Source organism: Physeter macrocephalus, chromosome 9, assembly GCF_002837175.3.
Source record: "Physeter macrocephalus isolate SW-GA chromosome 9, ASM283717v5, whole genome shotgun sequence".
Classification (NCBI taxonomy): Eukaryota; Metazoa; Chordata; class Mammalia; order Artiodactyla; family Physeteridae; genus Physeter; species Physeter macrocephalus.
Genome location: NC_041222.1, coordinates 3,819,590 through 3,842,973, shown reverse-complemented (window position 1 = coordinate 3,842,973; position 23,384 = coordinate 3,819,590). Strand labels below are relative to the sequence as shown.

Here is a 23,384-nt window from a genome sequence, read left to right as displayed (position 1 = left end):
CCTGCATCGGCAGGCGGACGCGCAACCACTGCGCCACCAGGGAAGCCCTATGGTATTTTTGTTATAGCATTCCTAATGGACTGAGATACTATTCCTTTAAATTGTTATTTGTGAAAATAATTTTTAAGTCCCTATATCCCATCTTTGTAAATTCATGTACCCTCTGATGAGTTTCTGTAAGTCATATCTGTCCAGGCAGTTTTCAGGTTCTTTCCGAATTATAAGACTATAAAAACATAATTAGGTTTGGTCATATTAAAATTGCTGATATTTGACAATGTTTGATTTACAAATAGGCAATTTCACATGCATCAACCTAATAATTATGGGTGAATTAAACTGTTACCATACTAGGATTTTACTTGAAAGGTCTTCCATCCAAAAACAAATGCCTGTTGTTTTATTAGGCATTTGTTGTTTAGTCAATCAGAAATACCTTTGAAAGCCTGCTTTGTGCCGGCCGTGTGTTAAGGTCTTATGGATATGCCCATGAATAAAATATACCGGTTCTCTGGTTTGGGGGATCTACAGTCTAATGAGGGAAATAGGCAATTAACTAACCATTTGGAGTAAAGTTGTATGAGGGTTATAGAAAAGAAGATACGTATTGTTGTGCAGCAAATGACAAGGACTTTCATCTAAGGGTTCAAAAAGTTCTCTTGTTCAGAATTATCCAGGGAGGGGGGTTGTGGTGGTAGGATAGGGGGGCATGTGTGCATGGCATGTGTGGTGTTAAAAGTCAAGGGGAAAAGCATGTACTCAAGGGTGATAAAGAGCTTGGCAATTTCAGAGTGTGAAAGGTAAAGCCAGAGAAGGTAGGTAGGAGCCAGATCTTAGAAAGCTTAAATAAGGCATATTTAATATCTCAGGCAATAGGAAGTCATTTTAAGTAGGCAAATCATATATTCAGGTTTGGAAGGCAGTAGGCAAAGTGATTTAGTGTGTCCATCTAAAGGTAGATTGTCTTGATTCAAATCCTAGTTTTGTGTTCAGGCCATTGACATTGGGCAGTTTAGCATTAAACCTTTTGTTTCCTATGTGTAAAATGGGATAATGATAGTATCTTATTTGTAGAGTTGTTAGAGTAACTTAGATAATGCATGAAAACACTTAGTACAATTCATAGCCCCTGGTAAGTATAAATTAACCGCTTAGTTATTGTTATTATTTATATTATCATTGAGTTAGAATGGAGTAAGATTAATTGCATTAAAACCGGTTAGTAATTCAAGCAAGAGATAATTGTCACTTGGTTTGTTATTGTTATTGTATTATTGAGTTAGAGTGGAATAAGATAAATTGCAGCAAAACCTGTTAGTAATTCATGCAAGAGATTATTGTCACTTGGTTTGTTTTAGTGGCAGAAGGGATAGAGAAAGAGATACTTCTTGAGAGAAATTTCAGAGGTAGAATCCTTGGCACTTGGTGATTGAATGAATGTGCGAGATGAGGGAGAGGGAGGAATTAAATTGGGTTTGGAATGACATCGATATAAATACACCCACATCAGCTGAACTAAAATAATACACTAATTAGATAAATCAACAGTTAAAGCTCATTTTTACTAAATAATAAGTGACAGATAATGCCCAGAAGTGAATCTTATGAATTTGAAGCACTGAGATTGATCCTTTTCCATCTATACAGTAGATAAACTGCTGAGGAGGTTGGGAGAAGAATAAATGTAATTTGAACAATCTTTTCTCTTTTTTGTTTGATGTTTCCTTTCTCTTTCTGCCATTTTTCATTTTTAGTTCTGTGATTTGGTTATTTTAATTTTTTAGTGTTAGGTTGAGCCATATAGAAGTTGCCATTTTTGTACATCAGAAAATATTTAACCAGAAATGAAATGGTAAAATATTAACAATTTCACATGGTTCATCTAGTTATATTCTCATTCTGTAAAAAATTTTTAACTGGGGCTGTAGGTGTCTATTTTGAATTAAATTGAGTACCAAAGCCATCTGAAGGAATGTTGCAGTGATGGCATAAGGACAAGTGGAGCTGAGCCCCATGAAGTAGGTGACTTAACCTGGCATCATCTATTCAGTGTGGCTCTGGGAGGGCGTCATATGGCCAGGTTTTTTGTTAGCTTTACCAAAAGGGGCAAGTTATATATTACTTTGGCTTTTTTTTTTTTTAACCTGATTGTAAAAATAGCACATAGAAATTAGCAAATTCACAAAACATAGAAAACCATAAAGAAGAAAATTAAAAATCACTTGTAATCCCACTATCCAGTGAAAAGTAGAATTGATTTTTAATGTATTTTCTTCCAGTCATATATACAGAAATACTCTTTTATTTTAAAAAAAATCAGGTGACTGTATTATTTTAAAAGGGAAATGTATGTATAGATTTTTGTGAGGACATAGATTTATTGCTCCCCCTTGTCATTAGTAATTTGTCTCTTCTGGAGAAAATGGTTTCCTTTAATCCAAAACAAAACATTTAACTTTTGACTGATTTTTTTTTTAATTCCTAGTATGAATATTTTGATTATAGCTCCTAGAGTGGTTTTACTAAAATGGAAACAAAATGGAAAGAACTACTATTGTACTAATGGTAATTGTAACAGTTTGTGATTTTCGTTGCATTTTTGTAACATTTTAAATTCTTTAAAATTATCAGTTAATGTAATACCTGTTTTTATCATTGTAACTATCTAGTTTCATACATGAGAAACCTGAGATGGAATAAGAATAAGTTACATGCCCAAATTTACAAGTAGTTAAGTAGTGGACTCTTGACTTTGGTGAATGGTTTTTCCATTTATTGAAATATAAGTCTCAGAAATCATTCTTTTTTTAATTCAATATTTATTAAGCACTCAAAACATGGAAGTTCAAAAATAAAGTCTATGTCAAATGTATAGAATATTGAGTAACCTGGTTTGGCTGGAGGGCAAGGTATTTGGGGGTTTCGGTGTAGTGAGATCAGACTGGAAAGGCAATAGGAGCCATTGAGTCTTCTTGAATAATGGAGTTCATAATAGCCATAATGAAGCATGTGCTATTGGATATTTTAACGAGGCAGAAATGAATAGAGTAGAAAAATGAACATGACTAGAAGTCCAGACAGTATTTAATGATAGCCTAAAGTATTAAAAACTAAAAGGAGGAAATGAATTGGAAAGCCATTATAGAAATAGATTCATAAGATGTGGTAACTAAGAATGGTATATTAAGGAGAGAGTGGTCAAGATGATTTCTGAGTTCATACTTGAGTGCCTGGGAAAATGTGAGAAAAAAAGTAAAAGAGTCTTATTTGGTGGGAAAAAATGTATTTAATTTTGGTCATGCTGTGGTTGAAGTCTCTATAGGACATCCAGGTAGAAGATGTGTGACTAGCAGGCAAATTGTAGAAGGAAAGGGGAACTCAGGAGTGAAGTCAGGTTTTGAGACATAGCAGAGAAATTATTTGTCTAGTGGGAATAATTAGTGCCATATCATCTTTCCTTCTTGCCTTACATATGTATAACCTCAATGTATTTGAGGAATGCAGGGCAGCAAAGTATCGAAATAACTGTTGTTATTGCCCCTAGAACTGGGCAGTCATAGTAGGAGAGGGCACCTTAGGATTCAGAAGAGCCCCAGCCTCAAGCAATGCAACAGGACTGGTGGGAAAACACAGACTATTTAGGAAGGCTGTTTGAGGTTGTATTAGAAGAAAGTAAAGTTATATACCCCCTGTGTGCTAAGTATTGGTAAGCCTTTTGTATACACTATCTGCTTTATTTCTCACTAACATCATGAAATAGAGAGTGTGATCCTCATTTTACAGATGATGAAACTGAGGCTAAGAGAGGCTAAGTAATATTAGAGCAAGGAAGCAAGGATTTGAGCCAGATGGGTGTTCAGTGCCATGGGTCTTTTTGCTGTGCCACACTTTGCCATCTTTTCCAATAAGACCTGTCAATTACAGCTATCAAGCTTTATGCTCAGTAGGTTTTTGGAGTTCCTTGCCTTTGTGTAATAAGCACAGCGCTTCAGATCTTAAAATGTAATTGAGCGACCATTGCCTGCAATGAGAAAGCATGTGTGTGAAACAGATAAAAAATGAAAGTTGGGACTTTCCTGGTGGCGCAGTGGTTGAGAGTCCGCCTGCCGATGCAGGGGACATGGGTTCGTGCCCTGGTCTGGGAAGATCCCACATGTCGCGGAGCGGCTGGGCCCGTGAGCCATGGCCGCTGAGGCTGCGCGTCCAGAGCCTGTGCTCCGCAACGGGAGAGGCCACAACAGTGAGAGGCCTGCGTACCACAAAAAAAAAAAAAAAATTCACAAAACATAGAAAACCATAAAGAAGAAAATTAAAAATCACTTGTAATCCCACTATCCAGTGAAAAGTAGAATTGATTTTTAATGTATTTTCTTCCAGTCATATATACAGAAATACTCTTTTATTTTAAAAAAAATCAGGTGACTGTATTATTTTAAAAGGGAAATGTATGTATAGATTTTTGTGAGGACATAGATTTATTGCTCCCCCTTGTCATTAGTAATTTGTCTCCTCTGGAGAAAATGGTTTCCTTTAATCCAAAACAAAACATTTAACTTTTGACTGATTTTTTTTTTTAATTCCTAGTATGAATATTTTGATTATAGCTCCTAGAGTGGTTTTACTAAAATGGAAACAAAATGGAAAGAACTACTATTGTACTAATGGTAATTGTAACAGTTTGTGATTTTCGTTGCATTTTTGTAACATTTTAAATTCTTTAAAATTATCAGTTAATGTAATACCTGTTTTTATCATTGTAACTATCTAGTTTCATACATGAGAAACCTGAGATGGAATAAGAATAAGTTACATGCCCAAATTTACAAGTAGTTAAGTAGTGGACTCTTGACTTTGGTGAATGGTTTTTCCATTTATTGAAATATAAGTCTCAGAAATCATTCTTTTTTTAATTCAATATTTATTAAGCACTCAAAACATGGAAGTTCAAAAATAAAGTCTATGTCAAATGTATAGAATATTGAGTAACCTGGTTTGGCTGGAGGGCAAGGTATTTGGGGGTTTCGGTGTAGTGAGATCAGACTGGAAAGGCAATAGGAGCCATTGAGTCTTCTTGAATAATGGAGTTCATAATAGCCATAATGAAGCATGTGCTATTGGATATTTTAACGAGGCAGAAATGAATAGAGTAGAAAAATGAACATGACTAGAAGTCCAGACAGTATTTAATGATAGCCTAAAGTATTAAAAACTAAAAGGAGGAAATGAATTGGAAAGCCATTATAGAAATAGATTCATAAGATGTGGTAACTAAGAATGGTATATTAAGGAGAGAGTGGTCAAGATGATTTCTGAGTTCATACTTGAGTGCCTGGGAAAATGTGAGAAAAAAAGTAAAAGAGTCTTATTTGGTGGGAAAAAATGTATTTAATTTTGGTCATGCTGTGGTTGAAGTCTCTATAGGACATCCAGGTAGAAGATGTGTGACTAGCAGGCAAATTGTAGAAGGAAAGGGGAACTCAGGAGTGAAGTCAGGTTTTGAGACATAGCAGAGAAATTATTTGTCTAGTGGGAATAATTAGTGCCATATCATCTTTCCTTCTTGCCTTACATATGTATAACCTCAATGTATTTGAGGAATGCAGGGCAGCAAAGTATCGAAATAACTGTTGTTATTGCCCCTAGAACTGGGCAGTCATAGTAGGAGAGGGCACCTTAGGATTCAGAAGAGCCCCAGCCTCAAGCAATGCAACAGGACTGGTGGGAAAACACAGACTATTTAGGAAGGCTGTTTGAGGTTGTATTAGAAGAAAGTAAAGTTATATACCCCCTGTGTGCTAAGTATTGGTAAGCCTTTTGTATACACTATCTGCTTTATTTCTCACTAACATCATGAAATAGAGAGTGTGATCCTCATTTTACAGATGATGAAACTGAGGCTAAGAGAGGCTAAGTAATATTAGAGCAAGGAAGCAAGGATTTGAGCCAGATGGGTGTTCAGTGCCATGGGTCTTTTTGCTGTGCCACACTTTGCCATCTTTTCCAATAAGACCTGTCAATTACAGCTATCAAGCTTTATGCTCAGTAGGTTTTTGGAGTTCCTTGCCTTTGTGTAATAAGCACAGCGCTTCAGATCTTAAAATGTAATTGAGCGACCATTGCCTGCAATGAGAAAGCATGTGTGTGAAACAGATAAAAAATGAAAGTTGGGACTTTCCTGGTGGCGCAGTGGTTGAGAGTCCGCCTGCCGATGCAGGGGACATGGGTTCGTGCCCTGGTCTGGGAAGATCCCACATGTCGCGGAGCGGCTGGGCCCGTGAGCCATGGCCGCTGAGGCTGCGCGTCCAGAGCCTGTGCTCCGCAACGGGAGAGGCCACAACAGTGAGAGGCCTGCGTACCACAAAAAAAAAAAAAAAGAAAGAAAGAAAGTTGGATCACATAACATATATCTCCATCCAGGTGTGCAGACCTTCTGGAATGTTTACAAATGTCAACATTTGTTTATTTATTTTTTTTTACTCTACTGAGTTATGTGAAACTTTACTTAGAAGGATGAATTGAGAGACCAAAGATACCTGGAGGAAAAGATACTAAAAATACACATTTCTAATTAACTAAAAATTGTCATAATTTGACACTCCCAATTAGCTGAAAATTGTCGTCACTTATGACATCACCTGAAGAGTCACAATAAAGATCCCAATTTGCCTTGTGTTAAGTAGGCACAAACAAGATTGTATATTCTAAGATACAAAGCTAGTTTGTACCATGAAACTTCCTGCAGTTTTCAAACCTGGGTGGAAGTGGGTGCATTTTCCTGTCCATCTTTTATTTGTATATTTGTGTACCACTTCTCAGCAAACTAGAAGCAAGTAATGGCACCTCAAAACCATAGGATAGTGTCGAATACAGGAACAATGTAATTCCTCTTTGTGTGTGCTATTTCTGCAATATTCAGAGTAGATGGGATTTTCTTTATTTTTGCTCTTGAAAACCTAATTTTTAAGTTTGTTATTTTGGTCACGTTTCTTAAAATAGATCCATATTTAGTGAATCATGAGAGAAAATTAATGCTCAATATGTAGCCTTCTAGCTAGAACTTCTTGTGCTGAATTATGATTCCTCAGTTGTCATGCACTGTTAACACACTTTTCATTCTTTAACATTGCTCTTTGTTCTATGGGAAATGCTACAAGAAAATAGGAATTTCCTCTCACCATTACCCCTCTGGCAGTGTGTTTCAATCTAATTCCTGGCTTGCTGTCTGTCCTGGTTACTACCTCTTCTCCTTACTAGCAGTCTAAATTCTGCTCCATCTACTAAGAGGGGGATTCCAGACAGACGAGGAAACAGCCTTCAAACACTGCCCTGCAGGCATATTAAGTTATTCCCCCACTGTGCAGTCTAGAAATCAGGGAGCACCTCTCTGGCAATGAATTCTAATGAGCTGCTAAAGATGCCGGAGTGTGTGCGCACACAGGCGTTTTCTTTCCCCTCCCCCGCCTCTTCCTTTTCCCAAGCCCCTCTTCTCCCTATTTCCCCTCCTACTCCTTTATCCCCTCCCTCTGTGTCTCATTTCTGCAGTAAACGGGGCTGAGGCACATTCCTGCTTTGCAAGGCTTTCTGTTAAGGTGTTCTGTGGCTTTTGTTTTGGATCGCAGCATGCTGAATTACAGGTAATACTCTGAAATTGAGCTAGACAGATCAATGCTGTTGAAATGTTTTCTAAGAGGCAAAATATTACATTGGATTCAATGAAGAAAATAAGTTATCTTGGCTTATTTTATTCATGGTAATTAAATTCTATAAGCAGATTCCTCTTCTCCCCCGAAAAGCTCAAATGAAAGGAAATGGGGTTAGATTGATCTGACTTGCGATTGATTTTGTTTTATGTTGAGCATGAAAGCTTGCTGTTGCTGCGCCTCCTCTGTAGAGTAAGGACCAGTTATGTGGGGTGCTACTGAGGGTAGCTGTGAATAGTTGTACTGGGTGGGGTGGGATAGAGTGGGAGGGGTGATACCAGCTCGAGCTAGCCAGGTTCTTGATTAGGGCATTGGATGCAAAATGTAAAACGCTCTTTCCTTTTCTTCTATCAGCTGTTCAGAGGAGACTCATTACAACTCCTGCTGAAGTCCTAATCTTCCTCCCTTCCCTTCTGCCCCTACCCCCTACCCTCATTGGCCTGAAGACATTGTACCCAGAGTTTGCCTTACTCCCCTGGTGCTATGTGTATGGTAAACCTGGTACTATGGCCGCATCTCGGACTGGCCAGACAACTGCTGCTGGTTCTCCCTATTCCAAGAAGGATTTAAAGGGGAATTGCACTGCAGGCAATGCACCAGAGCAGCAGCATCGGGAGCTTGGGGACTAAGGCTCCTCGGGCATTATTACAGACACACAGAGCTGACCGCAATGACAGCAGCTGCTCCTTTGAACTGTTGGCAGCAGCCAAGCGGCAGCATGAAGTGAGAGATCACTCCTGAGCTCAAGATGAACTCTACCTTGGATGGTAATCAGAGCAGCCACCCTTTTTGCCTCTTGGCATTTGGCTATTTGGAAACTGTCAATTTTTGCCTTTTGGAAGTATTGATTATTGTCTTTCTAACTGTGTTGATTATTTCTGGCAACATTATTGTGATTTTTGTATTTCACTGTGCACCTTTGTTGAACCACCATACTACAAGTTATTTTATCCAGACTATGGCATATGCTGACCTCTTGGTTGGAGTAAGCTGCCTGGTCCCTTCTTTATCACTCCTCCACTACCCACTTCCAGTAGAGGAGTCCTTGACTTGCCAGGTATTTGGTTTTGTAGTATCAGTTCTGAAGAGTGTCTCCATGGCCTCTCTGGCCTGTATCAGCATCGATAGATATATTGCCATCACTAAGCCTCTAACCTATAATACCCTGGTTACGCCCTGGAGACTGCGTCTGTGTATTTTCCTGATTTGGCTATACTCCACCCTGGTCTTCCTGCCTTCCTTTTTCCACTGGGGCAAACCTGGATATCATGGAGATGTGTTTCAGTGGTGTGCGGAGTCCTGGCACACCGACCCCTACTTCACCCTGTTCATCGTGATGATGTTATATGCCCCAGCAGCCCTCATTGTGTGCTTCACCTATTTCAACATCTTCCGCATCTGCCAACAGCACACAAAGGAAATCAGCGAAAGGCAAGCCCGCTTCAGCAGCCAGAGTGGGGAGACTGGGGAGGTGCAGGCTTGTCCTGATAAGCGCTATGCTATGGTCCTGTTCCGAATTACTAGTGTATTTTACATCCTCTGGTTGCCATACATCATCTACTTCTTACTGGAGAGCTCCACTGGCCACGGCAACCGCTTCGCATCCTTCTTGACCACCTGGCTTGCTATTAGTAATAGTTTCTGCAACTGTGTCATTTATAGTCTTTCCAACAGTGTCTTCCAAAGGGGACTAAAGCGCCTCTCAGGGGCCATGTGTACTTCTTGTGCAAGTCAGATGATAGCTAAGGACCCTTACACAGTTAGGAGCAAAGGCCCCCTTAATGGATTTCATGTCTGAAGTGGTTCAGATATTGGGTCACTCTGTGTGTGTGTGTGTGTGTGTGTGTGTGTGTGTGTGTGTGTGTGTGTGTTTCCTTTTTATCTTTTTGTATTTCTAGTTCACTGGGAAATATGGGACAAAATAGTTTGACTCTAAGCAATAGTTAACAAATGATCCATCCAAAATACCTTTTAAGTTTGCAGAAATGATTTTTTTTAATGCTTTCGAATGAGAAGTGTGTGTGTGTGTGTGTGTGTGTGTGTGTTTCCTTTTTATCTTTTTGTATTTCTAGTTCACTGGGAAATATGGGACAAAATAGTTTGACTCTAAGCAATAGTTAACAAATGATCCATCCAAAATACCTTTTAAGTTTGCAGAAATGATTTTTTTTAATGCTTTCGAATGAGAAGAATCAGGACCATGAAGATTAATTGCTCTTGGTTCCAGTTTCCATAATGTCATGGAAATGACTGTATTTCTCAGACTTAAAATGAATAAAGCCATATCTAACACCTCTCTCCAGCTGGCATGACTGAACCTGGGTGTGAAAAGCGTCAGCATTTTAAAAAATCATTTTCTTGTTGCTTTTCTGGGTTCTTTCCAGCTGTTTGAGCTTCATGTACAATTGATTTCTTTTAACAGGGAATATTAAAATACAGCGATGAATTAACAGGGTTTTAAAATTTTCTCTACATCTGTCAAAGTGTAACTACCCTGCAGGTTTCCACACTGTCATTCAGAAAGTCAAATGTTTTATGTCTTATTCTCTTGAGAGAATTCTCAATACAGTGAATAATGTGAAAACTTAAACATTAATTTAAGATTTGGGGGGACTTCCCTGGCGGTTCAGTGGTTAAGACTTCGCCTTCCAATGCAGGGGGTGTGGGTTCAGTCCCTGGTCGAGGAGCTAAGATCCCACATGTCTGGCTGCCAAAAAACCAAAAAACATAAAAAAGAAGCAATATTGTAACAAATTCAATAAAGACTTTAAAAAAAATGGTGCACATCAAAAAAAAAATCTTAAAAAATAAATTTAAAAAAATAATAAAATTTTTGCATTGAACCATGAAGTAAAAGTGCAGTCAAATCATATAATTTATAGAAAAACTAAGCTGTATTTTATGCCATGCTTCACTGAGACCTAAACAAATATGTATACTGAAAGTGATTGTGTTGTAGTATTTTTGCCCAAGCCTTTGTGTATGTGTGTATTGAGAATATTTGAATTGAGTTGGATTTCTCTTTTGCAGCAAAATGCATTTAAATAAGCTGAAAAATACTTAAATGATAGGCTGATGGCGGCCATTTTTATAATGGTGAAAATACATTGAAATGTGTCTTTAGTCTTCTCTACTCTTTTTATCTAGAGACTTTCCGAAATACTAGAATATCAGGAAGAAAGTTGTCCTAGGCAACTGAGTCAGAAAATACAATGTACATTTAGCTAGTTCATTTTTAAAATAGGAGGGGTTGATTGAGATGGTCTCTTTGTGGTTAAATGGAATCATCTAATAAAGTAGTAACTAATTCTCTTTAAAAGCATTCTTTCAGTTAGTGTTAAGGAATCCATATTTGAATGAGAGAAGGAGAAATTCTGATTCTCTCTCTATTGCTGTTCTCTTTCTGGAAAAAAAAAAAATCCTTGGGATACCGTTTCTTTCCTAAATAGGCTTTTTTTTTTTTTTAAAGCCAAAGTACTAGCAAAATCTATAGAATTATTAATTGAGAGTGCTGTGTATTTGTATGTATAGTGATGTTTTGTTCCTAAAAGCAATTATGTTTAGAGCAAGAGGTTTATTTTTCTAAAAGGAGAGGATTTCCCAGCAGCTCCAAGCATGAAAGTATTTCCTCTGCTTTTCTACTGGTTTTAATGTTTTGGAAGTCTTCAGGGAACTTATATGATCTCTGCCTTTGGCTAGATGTTGTAATCTGAATGTGACAGTGGTGTTCAGTGAGATCGAAGATGGAAGAAAACCAAGGGAAATTTGGATTTTTGAGTCCAAGGAAGGACATAGATATTTATAAAACAAGCAGATATGCTTTGGTTTTCCATCATCATATTAGAAAACCTCCTACCCCCTTTTAAAATAAAAGATAGCATTCTTACGATTTTAGGTTTTAGAGATTGATTTGATTTTAACCTCAAATGTATTCTACTTAAACATTTTTATTTTAAGAGAACAAGTATGAATATAAACATTTAAACTTCATATTCTGAGTTCTTCCCAAAAGCTTGCTTGCTCTTTAGTATTAGAAAATTTGATTCTAAATTGTTTCAAAATTTAGAACTCATATTGGAATTTCACGTTATGTTAGCAGTGGCTTTGTTAAGTTGCCATTTGAAGTAGAAAACCTTTTCTGTTAGATTCTGAAAAAAAGCTGTATACAATTCCCCTTTATTTAAGTGGCACAGATCTAAGAAAACAAAATTCCCTTTTTTCATATATATCAGAGAATGTAACCTGTTCAGATTTGCACAGTTTGCTTGTCAATTTTTAGTTCAGATATGGGACTCATGAAGATTAATTTTTATGGAAAACTGATGTTAAATCAGTAGATTTTTTGTTTGTGGGGGTACTGAGCCCTTTTAATTTTTTCTTGCACTAGGGTTCCATTTTAGAGAAAACAGAAAAGTTTTTGGAAAAGATTTTGTGGGAATGTTATTATGGAAATGAGGAAATCTCTGTTTAATTTTCTGGAAATGGCTAATCAAGCTGAGCTTTCAATGACTGGAAGGCAACAACTCTTTTAATAAGAGCTTTTGTTAATAGATTTTTATATTTTTGCCCTACTACCAAATTTAGATGTCAGAGGGTTTTTTTTATTGTTTCTTTTTTTCACGTTAGAACCTCTCAGCCTAAAACTAAAGTAGAAACTAAGTAGATATAGTAACTTTAAAGAAAAATAAAGCATTCTTCCCCAGCTGATACTTAATATCAGATGTCTTTCCAGTTTATCTTGTAGTCATTGGACTTTATAAACTCTAACGTTTCTTCCAGGTATCAGTTCTATTCTCACATTTCATTGTCTGTACTGCTTTAAAATTTTTGTTTTCTTGTGGTGTGTGTATGCTGGGGAGAAGGGTTGTGTCTGAATGCAATCATACAATCTTCTGTGTCTGGGGGCAGTTTCTATGTGATGCATTTGGAGAGTTTGTATTTAAGTAACCTTTTCATCCTTGCATATTTAGTGCAACATTTAATGACATTTTATTTAAATACCAATCTGACTAGTTCAGAATGAGAAAAAGTATATTTTTAGAGTCAATTACCTTAGGCTTTGGCAAGACAGCGCATTTAACTTTGTATAGTATATGACTGATATCAGAGGAAGCGTAAGCTTTTGGTGACTGTGTTGAAATTATTTCATAGTAAATTTAAAAATAAGACTATACTAATTGTTATATTTGTAATTAGTTGTGTTTTTATACAATGATTTCAGTGAAGGTGTGTTTTTTTCCACTTAGAGCGGAAAAGCAATTACAAAAGGACAAGTGCTCCACTGTAATGAAAGAATTATCTTTCACCAGAATGGATATTTGAATTTTTCATGGACCTGTTGGCTTTAACCCTAAATTCCATTTTGGAAAGTGTTTTCTTTAAGGTTTATTGCTGGATAAATACGTTTTTGAGCCTTTTATAATGGCTTTTCCTTTTTACTTGAATAATGGTCTCAGTATTTTAAGGATTGGGAAAACTTGAATTTTTGTACTATTAAATGCATTTACTGTTCACCTCTTTGAACTTGAAAATGAAGCAACAGGGTTGCAAGTTCCCAGACGGTAGAGTGATTTCTGGGAGTTTCCTCAGCTTTGCAGGTTTGATTAAAACATCTGCCTTTGATGGCTTTGTAGGAATTTTACTGACAGTGTTTTTGTATCATAAAAGATTTGTGAAATAAATTATTGGCAAACCAGAATTTATTGCTATATGAGGAAATTTGGGGAAGTTTAAGGATGGGGGAGAATCATGGAACTATGAACTTTTTAAAAAGTCTTCATAAGTCATTATTTGTGTTGATTTTTGCATAATTTTTCCATTTCATTTTACTAAATATTTTATATTAAATGTACATATTATTAATGCATTTTGCAGACCCAAGGAATATTCTAGACATTTCTTATGGCTGTAAATGAGTCACTTGGCTTTTCTTCAAAATTTGGATGATAAGGGAATCATGATATGTAAAATGAACTTCGAACTGCGAATCTAGGTTTCTGTTACTAATTAACTCGTTTTGTAAGGGCTAGTCGCTTCTCTAAGCACTTAATTTCTTCTATTTATAATAATCCTTTCATCCTTCACAGGGTTACTTTGAGGATTGAATTAGATGACGGATGTTAGAGAACTTTGTAATATGTAAAGTGCTTTGAAAATAAAAATGATGACTGTTATTTGTATCTGCCATAGTTTTACATCTAAGGAAGTTGCATATAATGATGTGGTGCTCCCCCTGACAAGATCTTTGAAGGTCAACGCTAGGTGACTATTCCATGCTACTTAGCAATCCCAAAATAACAGTAACTTTAAATTCAACATAAAACTGTTACATTTACTTGTTTCCAAAGTCTCTAAAGGCAGGGACAATGTCTCTTCATACCTTCATCCCCCAAATTTAACATAGGACCTGGCTTAGAGCGGAAGTTTTAGTAAGTTTTACGGAGTTAATGAATGAGCTTTTCTAATTATTACTTCTAGTCACTATTATTACTTCTAGTCAAAGGGTAGTCCAAAGCCCATAAGCAGTTTTTCATTTGATCAAGGCCATTCTAGACTCTATATAATGAATATCTCATTTTAGTACCAAGAGACTACTGTGGGAATGTATGTGCTTTATATGCTAGCTAACTTTACTCCTGGAAACTGTGTAGCCTCGGCCCAGGGAACTTCAGGCAGTGCTGTCAAACTGCCAATTTCTCACAGCATGGGTAAGATCTTGGCTCTAGATCCAGATAAGATAGGCTGTAAAAATCAATCACTACGAAAGAGGAGCAATAGAATAGGATAGCTTGGTGAAAGAAATTGTTCTAATTCTTTGGTTTTGCTTTTTCTTTCAGTCTTTACCACTTTTCTAGCTCTATCTTCCCTTCCTTTCTTTTCTTAATACACTGTTGGTCATGTATTCAGAGTGAAGTGCTTATGATACTGCTATAGGGTATGGAAAATTGTATTATGCAATAACTGGCTTTTTGGAAAAGTTTAAGAAGCAATCAAGAAGTGCTTATGTAGCAAGCTCTACTAGATGCCAGGTAGTATAGCTAGCTGGCCTCAGGGATTTAAAGAAGAATCACATGATTCCTTTCTTATGGAACTTTATAGTTTTCAGATGTTTCATATGGAAAAATTCTGTGATCCGTCTTTCAAAAAGCTTCACAGAGTGACTTTATCAGGAGGAATTTAGCAAGGCCCACTGGTGGGACAGTTGGCACACCATGGGTCTGTTTCTTGAGTGGGTTCATTATGCCAGTATATAAAATCGTAATGTCACTTCATTAGTTTAAAATAAGAAATCAGTGCTGGCAATAGGGAGCAGTCTTTCTCTATTGGTAGATCTTCATGGGAAGCCAGACCATATTCAGAATGTTGCTTGGTGAGGATGGAATCTCAGAATATGGTTCTGTAATGTGAAAATTTACTGGTATAAGACTGAGCCTGATGTTCCATCTCTGAAATCAGAAAACCTGGTCATTGGAATCCTAATAAAAGTTGAAATCATCTGTGCTTCCAGTACTGACCACCCTACCTTCTAATTGACATACTATTTCTTTAAATTAACTTCTTTTGTTACTTATCTTGTAGTAAAATTCCTTGCAAGTTTTAACAGTCTTACAAGCTTGCTAACTCATTCTTTCTCTTTTTGGTGGTTTTATATATCACTTTTACCATGAAACATTGTTTTCTGATTTAGTATTCAAAGGGTGGCCTTACTGCTTTGTTAGTCTGGGGAAGCAACTCATCTTGGTTTTCATGGAGCGAATATATACTGTCTAGTTGGAAAAGCAAGATATATGAAAATACCTATAAAAATTAACAGTATCAGTCAGGTAATTAGAATAGAAACATTAAATTTTTGAAAGTCAGATCACCCACAAAGGAGATAGGGAGGGACATTTGAGCTGTAAAAGACCTTAGAGATCATTTGGTCTGATTCTCTCTTTTTATAGGCAGGAAACCAGTCCAGTGGCCACACAGCCATTTATGATAATACCCAGACTTCCTACTTCCTAATCCATCGTCCGTTCCTATTATATCTTGTTGCTTTTGCAGAGGAGTCAGAGTTTGCCTTCACTCAGCCAAGTCCTGAATAAGACTTAAATAGGCTGATATGAGGTGTTTGTATGTGCTTGTGTGTGTAATTTTAGGTGTAGAAAGCATTATGGGCAATGATATAAATGTTAACTGAGGCTTGTTATGTTTCAGAAGAATTTTATAAACTTTGTCCTGTTTAATCCTTCTGACGCTCTATGAGCTAGTGACTCTTATTAACCCCATTATAAAGATGAGAAAACTGAGATTGAGTTGCCAAACAGTTAATAAGTGGAAGATCTGGGATTCAGACCCAGGTCTTTCTGACTTCGGAGCCTTCATTCTTACCTCATGTAATTCTCACAGAAACCTATCAGGCAGCTTTTTTTTTTTTTATATCTCTGTTTTACAGGTGAGGAAACTTAGGCTTAGAGAGATTAAGAAACTTTTGTCAATATATCAACTAACTCCCGTACTTGGAAAACATGTGACAGACTTCCTACTAAATATAGCAGATTTAGTATGCATATTTATTTCTGTTAACTCCACTATAAAGAATGGCAAAAGTATAATACATATGGACAAAGCGAAGAGCAGAGATGATGGCAGATGAATGAAGCTAACAAAATTTGGGGTTATGGAAACCCAGTGGACAAGTGGTAACTGGCTCAGCAGAATTGACAAAGCTGAATTTGGGGGAGGGGCAAAAAGAATCAAGGTGATCTGCCCATAAAACCCAGTAAATATGTGGGAATTAGATTCCTGATATGCCTCTCAGGCAGAGAGTAGTATGAAGCTGAAAACTGAAGAATTGTTAGAAAGTTTATTGAAGGCACATTTAGATACCATCACTCATCCCCCCCCCCACCACCACTCCTCCACGGCACACCACCTTGATCCCCATCCCAAGTTGGCCCTAATAGACCACTGGTTTTTCACCATCCCAGCAGAAGATGGGAGACTTACTCTTTGGAGGTTGAACCACAGGCATTCTGGATGCCAGGCATAGCTGAGAATGGGACTAAGACACCTTGTTGAAAACACGAGTATCAAGAGAAAGTCTGCTTATTAAATAATCAGTCTCCCTTTCCCAGTACACTCCCAGAATGCTATTAGCCTTAAACCTTCTAAGCAGGAGATAAGAGGAGTCTAGTCTGGGGGCCAGTATCTAAGGGCTCTCAGTTCCGACAGTCCCTGCCCAGTCACATTAAGTTGTTGCCCATCAGTCAGCGAATCCCACCCATGCATATAGAGCTTCCAATTAGTTTTTTGTTCCTTATCTTTTAATATCAACAGTTAACCAGAGAAAGTCTTATGAATAGACTTGAGAAAATGTATTATGAATGCACAGAGCCCAAAACAAAAGAAATCAGAGGAAACAGAAACAAGTCATAGAAGAAAACTTCAAAAAAAAAAAAAAAAACCCCAGTATTTGTAACTAATACTTTCAGAGAAGATTTTGCATCCATTAGGAAAAAAGGATGCCATTAAAAAAAAAAAAAAAAAAACAGAAAGAGAACAAGAAAGTTTTGTTGTTGTTGTTGTTTTTTGCGGTACGCAGGCCTCTCACTGCTGTGGCCTCCCCCGCCGCAGAGCACAGGCTCTGGACGCGCAGGCCCAGCAGCCACGGCCCATGGGCCCAGCCGCTCCGTGGCATGTGGGATCTTCCCGGACCGGGGCACGAACCCGTGCCCCCTGCATCAGCAGGCGGACTCCCAACCACTGCACCACCAGGGAAGCCCAAGAAAGCTTTTGAGATTAAAAATACTATCAGACATTTTTAAAAATTAGAAAAGTTGGAAGATAAAATTGAGGTAGACCAGATAGTGAAACAAAAGACAATAAAGGAGGTAAAAAGTAAGACAATTAGAGGCACGATCAAGGAGGCCCAATGTCTGAAAAACATGATTTTCAGAAACAGAATAGAGAACAAGAATGGAGAAATTCTTAGGTATCACAAGAGAAATTTATAGAACTGAAGGATATGAGTTTCCATAATGAAAAGGACCAACCAGCTTAATGTAATAAAAAGACTTTGTGATGGCAAATCATAAAATTTCAGAACACTGGAGATAAAGAAAAACCTAAAAGCTTCTTGGTCTGGAGTAGGGATGGGATAGTAGAAACATCCTAAGTACAGAGATCTGAATAGCATTGGACTTTCTACCACAATGAAGCAAGAAGATAATTGGGAATAAATTCAAACTTTTAAGAAGTGATTTTTTATAAAAAATTTATTTTTGGCTGCGTTGGGTCTTTGTTTCTGCGCATGGGCTTTCTCTAGTTGTGGCGAGCAGGGGCTTCTCTTGTTTTGGAGCACGGGCTCTAGGTGTGTGGGCTTCAGTAGGTGTGGCATGCGGGCTCAGTAGTTGTGGCACGCAGGCTCTAGAGCACAGCCTAAGTAGTTGTGGCGCATGGGCTTAGTTGCTCCGCGGCATGTGGGATCTTCCTGGACCAGGGCTCGAACCCTTGTCCCCTGCATTGGCAGGCAGATTCTTAACCACTGCACCACCAGGGAGGTCCCAGAAGTGATTTTTAACCTAGAATTTTATGCCCAGTCAAACTTTCATTCAAATGTGAGGATAAAACCCATTTTGAGGTATGCGAGGTCTCAAAATATTTACCCGTCTTACAAATATAGATACATAGAACACTGAGGGAAAGAAAAAAAATTGCAATTAGTAACTTTAGGAAAAATAGAAAATGAAAGAAGGAAATCTAATCATGATATATACTCTGTGATTCAGTTATGAGAAATATAGATTTAGCCAAAAATTGAAGCAAAATTATGTTGAGAGTCATGATGAGGGGAAGGGGGAAGCATGTGTGGAGGGTAGGTGGGGTTGGGACTGTAGTGGAGCTACAGTATCATCTCCCATACAAGAAAGTCTTAAAAAAAAAAAAAAGAAAAGCCAGAAAGTAGCAATATATGCATTTTGTTCAGAAATAGGAAGGAAACACAAACAGCTAAAAAAGATGAAAATTGTTGCCCTTTGGACAGCAGGAAATAAATAGGGTGGGAGGTATAAGGGGTCTGCTGTTTTTCTTTGTACGCTTTGTATGGTTTGATCTTTACAACTACGTAGGTGTATTATTTTTTACGGAAAGCATAGACCACGTTTAGATAAAGGCAGATAAATTTTTTTTTTTTTTTTTTTTTTTTTTTTTTTTTTTTGGCAGTACGCGGGCCTCTCACTGTTGTGGCCTCTCCCATTGCAGAGCACAAGCTCCGGACGCGCAGGCTCAGCGGCCATGGCTCACGGGCCCAGCCGCTCTGCGGCATGTGGGATCTTCCCGGACCGGGGCACGAACCCGTGTCCCCTGCATTGGCAGGCGGACTGTCAACCACTGCGCCACCAGGGAAGCCCAAGGCAGATAAATTTTAACAGAGATAGAAGGAAACCAGGAAGTGTAGGTTTAGAAAATATTACTGTAGTAGAACATGAGGGCGTGATAGCACACTATATTACCTATGGCCTTGTACAGAGCAATTTCCTATTTATCATCTCATTTCATCCTCCTAGGAAGACAGGCAAAAGGGATGTTATCCCTCTTTGACAATTGTGGAAGCTGAGTTTTGAGGCTGTAAGACCTTTTTGATTCCTAGTTTACTACTACTATGCCTCATAACTATGTTTGAATCTTTCTAGATTTTTTTAATTTTGTTTTTTACCAAGAGAAGACAGCAGATATTAGAAAGCATCTTCTTTGACATCATGGGAAGGAATACATGAAAACAAATGTGTGTATGTATCTATGTATATGATGAGTATGTGTGTACTGGTATACAGGTATCTATAATGTAAGATCTGGCATTCTGAGATCACAAGAGGCATGCACATTACTGTGTGGTAGTCATAGGTAAGGAAATGTGTGTTAGATTTCCTTAGAAGGCAGTATATGAGGTGGGCTGAGCTCTGGGTAGAGTAAGAGTTCTATAGTCTTATCTCCTCCCACCCCTTGAATGAGATTGGCATAAAATATTCAGCTGGATAGGATTAAAGGAACCCAAAGGACCAACAGACAAAAGACCCTAATAAAGTGACCTACAATTAGCAAACAATCTATGACATGAAAGCCTTTAGCAAATTAAAAAGTATGTCTTTTTGAGAAATTGCCTTGATTGTAGTCACTTAATGATTTATTGGAGTGTTACAAAAAGATTGTATTGGCTTTGAATAAAATATGAAAGAGTCTTTTCAAAGTAAAACTTTAAATTGTGTCTCTTAGCTTTCAATAAACATTTGTTGAATTGAATTAGTAAGACAGTATTTTGGGGAGAAGGCAAAAGTTACAGCACTAAATAGCATGATATATTTCTGAAAATTCTTCCAGAAAGACTGGGGAAACCCTCACTGCCAAAGCTGTTTATTTATAGCTAGACCAAAAAAAAAAAAAAAAAAAATCCATTTGAGGGTCTCTGTCTTCATTGGCCCCTGGGGAGCAGAATCTGACTTTAAAGCCTTTTTCATTTTAAAAAATTCTCCTTCGTGACATGATATTTGTAGGAATTAAAAGCATTCCTACTTAGATTATGTTAACATCATGTATAGTTAGCAGTCATTGTACTAAAGATACATGTGTAGCCTACCAAGCACTGGAAATAAAACAAAATTTAGATCCTAGTTCTGACAGTTTATTAGATAATTTAATCTGTCAGAACTTCAGAAGGATACTTACCTTTAAGCGAAGATGACTCTAATATTATAGGAGTCAATTCAAGATCAGATGCATGTTGCATTAATGTAAAACTCTTTACATTGTTACTGTATTTACTTTATACTCTTAGATCACTGTTTTTCTGAGATAAAAAAAGAAGATAGGGCTTCCCTGGTGGCGCCGTGGTTGAGAGTCCACCTGCCGATGCAGGGGACACGGGCACGGGTTCGTGCCCCGGTCCGGGAAGATCCCACATGCCGCGGAGCGGCTGGGCCCGTAAGCCATGGCCGCTGAGCCTGTGCATCCGGAGCCTGTGCTCCACAACGTGAGAGGCTACAACAGTGAGAGGCCCGCATACCGCCAAAAAAAAAAAAAAAAAAAAGAAGATAGTGAAAAGAGCATGGATTTTGGAACCTCTGGCCCTTGGTTTTCTACTCTGTAAAATGGGATTTTATCCCCTTGTTACAATTATTGTGAAAATGTGATACTGTCACATCTTAGGTATATAGAATTGTGCATGGTGGCATCATAGAAGCTCAGTAGAAGACTGCTACTGTTATTTCCTTGTCACACAGAGTCAGAATCTCCCAGTAACTTCCAGTGCCTGCTGTAAATACCCTCAGAGGAAAGGCCCTGGGTGAATGTGGAGGGGCTTGGTGAGCCTCTTTCTCTCAGGGATCATAAACCTAAAGTTCTGCCTTGATGGTTTACTCCATCATGTTACTGATGTTTTATGTATTTTGTTCTGCTTTTATTGTATGTTCCACAGGAGGATTAGTCCTATACAATTCTCAGACATTAAGATACATATATTTAGATGTACTTTATCAAGGAACAAGTCATTGGGGGTTACACTAAGAGCTTTAATAGGTTAGAGATGGAAAGGAAATTTGGGACTGAAGTGGTAAAGAGGTATCACTTTTATTGAACCTTAAAAATGAGTTGTATTAGGAAAAAAGTAAAACTGTGACAAAGGGTGTTTTAAGCTTTGAAGGCCTCAGCGAAGATGGGCCATTTATATACTTTATCCGTGTAATATGTGGTGATAAAAAGTATGTACTTGAGAGGCAGGCAGACCTAGTTTTGAATCCTAGCCCTGACACTTACTAGCTGTGAGACCTAGGACAAGGTTCATAATCCCTCTTAGTTTCTGTTGCCTTAACTAATAGTACTATCTCATACAAGTTTTGTAAGGCTTAATGAGCTATTGCATGTAAAGCTCTTACTTAGCACAGTGCTTGGTCGGCAGTAAGCATTCAGTACATGTTAGCAGGTGCTGTTAGCTTCCTTGTGAATAGGGCAGTATGGATGAACCAGAGGTTTCAATTTGAGGTGTAATGGAGTAAGGTCAGAAAGATAAATTGGGGCTACCTGATCTGGAATAAAAGGCTAAGGGATTTGACTCTAATTAGGAATTGTAGATGGACTTAAGGTTTTTGAGTAGGTGAATAACATTAATATAAAATCCTAAAGTGACAGAGCTGGAAGATCCCTTAGAGTTCAATCTATACTCTTCCTTTCTCAAATGGGGAAAGAGAGACCCAGAGTAATGACAAAGTAAATTAACTGCAGAACTGGGACTAGCATCCAGGCCTTAGACCTTCCTTAGACTCAATCACGACACCAAAATAAGTCCAAAGGATTGTTCAGCCTTTCAGTCACTTGATTGGTCAAGTGCTTAGAAAATGTGAGTTTCCAGCAGGTTTGGAAAAAAAGAAACAAGTGTTCAGATTTTGATGTGGATTAAATAAAATAAATAGTCTTTCCATTGGTACTTTCAACCAAACAGATTCAGATTTGAAAAATCTTAATTAGTTAGAAAGTTTTCTTGATCAGTGGCAGTCACCTCAGAAAGGGGAAGTAAAAATACATGAAATGCGTGGTTCTAGAATGCCTTCGTTGGTAAAGAATTTAATTCCAGGATGGCTCTTACTACCTGTGTAATAAGCCATTACTACATAGATACTAATAGACCTTGGTTGGTATGATACCTATGTGCCGTTAAGTTTTTCGGTTAATAGAGAAAGATTTAACTAAGTATACCTTTATACATTAATGATGATAGAATAAGATAGCTTTTAAATCTTTAAATAATTGTTTCTTGATAATTGTTTCTTAAGATTAGCTCTTTAGTAGGAAAATTAAAATCTTAAACATGATTTTTCTTATATATTGGGGCTCTAGGGAATATCATTTTTGCCTGAAAGCTATATAAATAGATATAATTAAAATAAACATTGAAGCCCAGGTCATATACCTATAGTCTGTGAATATGTATATGAATGCAGACCTCTTACAGAATTCTAAATGCAGTTCAGTTCACTGATGGAGATGTTTGTGACTAACAGCATTCAAACACAGCTTCTCTTATAGATTATTTTGTTAACTATATAAAATAGAACTATAGAGTTTAAAGTCATTTCAGTATAACTAGTCATTTTACAGTTGCTGTGTATTTTTGCTACTTAAAAGGCATACTTAAATCTTTGACTTAAGACTTGTTATTTTCAGAAGAAACTAGCTTTTTAAAGAAAAACTGAATATTTGCTAAGCATTATGAAACATTCATAAACATTTTCTTAGAAATCATAATTTGATTGATTTGGTTATATAAACATATAGCTTGGGGAATGGGTCTTGATTTTGTGTGTGTGTGTGTGTGTGTGTGTTGTATTATGAGAGTGAGTGATTTTGAGAAGATTTTATAAGAGGGCATTTGATATGCAGTTTTGCTCAGTAATGTAAATAATACAGTTGAAATAAGTATTTGGAATTCATCACAGTTATCAGAAACATATTTGGAATATGACTTTGTATGTAATAATTTTGTGTCTTCTAATTTAGATGACTCATAAATTACCTCCTCAACACCTTTTTACTCACAATGACACTTTTTGTTTCACTTTGGTCAGATAAAATTTCTTGAGTATTTCCTGCTTCTTGGACCTCTCCATGATGGAGTACTGTGAATGAGAATCAACAATAGCAAAGCAGGAAAAG

The 23,384-nt window shown here is 37.3% G+C and overlaps 2 protein-coding genes across 6 annotated transcripts in view; both read left to right on the top strand.

Moving 5' to 3' along the window:
* Positions 1 to 23,384, top strand: part of RABGAP1 (RAB GTPase activating protein 1) — a 163,343-nt gene that overhangs the window by 88,628 nt on the left and 51,331 nt on the right. The window lies entirely within an intron of this gene.
* On the top strand, positions 8,120 to 9,677 carry GPR21 (G protein-coupled receptor 21). The gene has a single exon (XM_007128900.4). It carries the CDS (start codon positions 8,449 to 8,451, stop codon positions 9,496 to 9,498), a length of 1,050 nt encoding a protein of 349 aa, XP_007128962.1. The 5' UTR covers positions 8,120 to 8,448; the 3' UTR covers positions 9,499 to 9,677.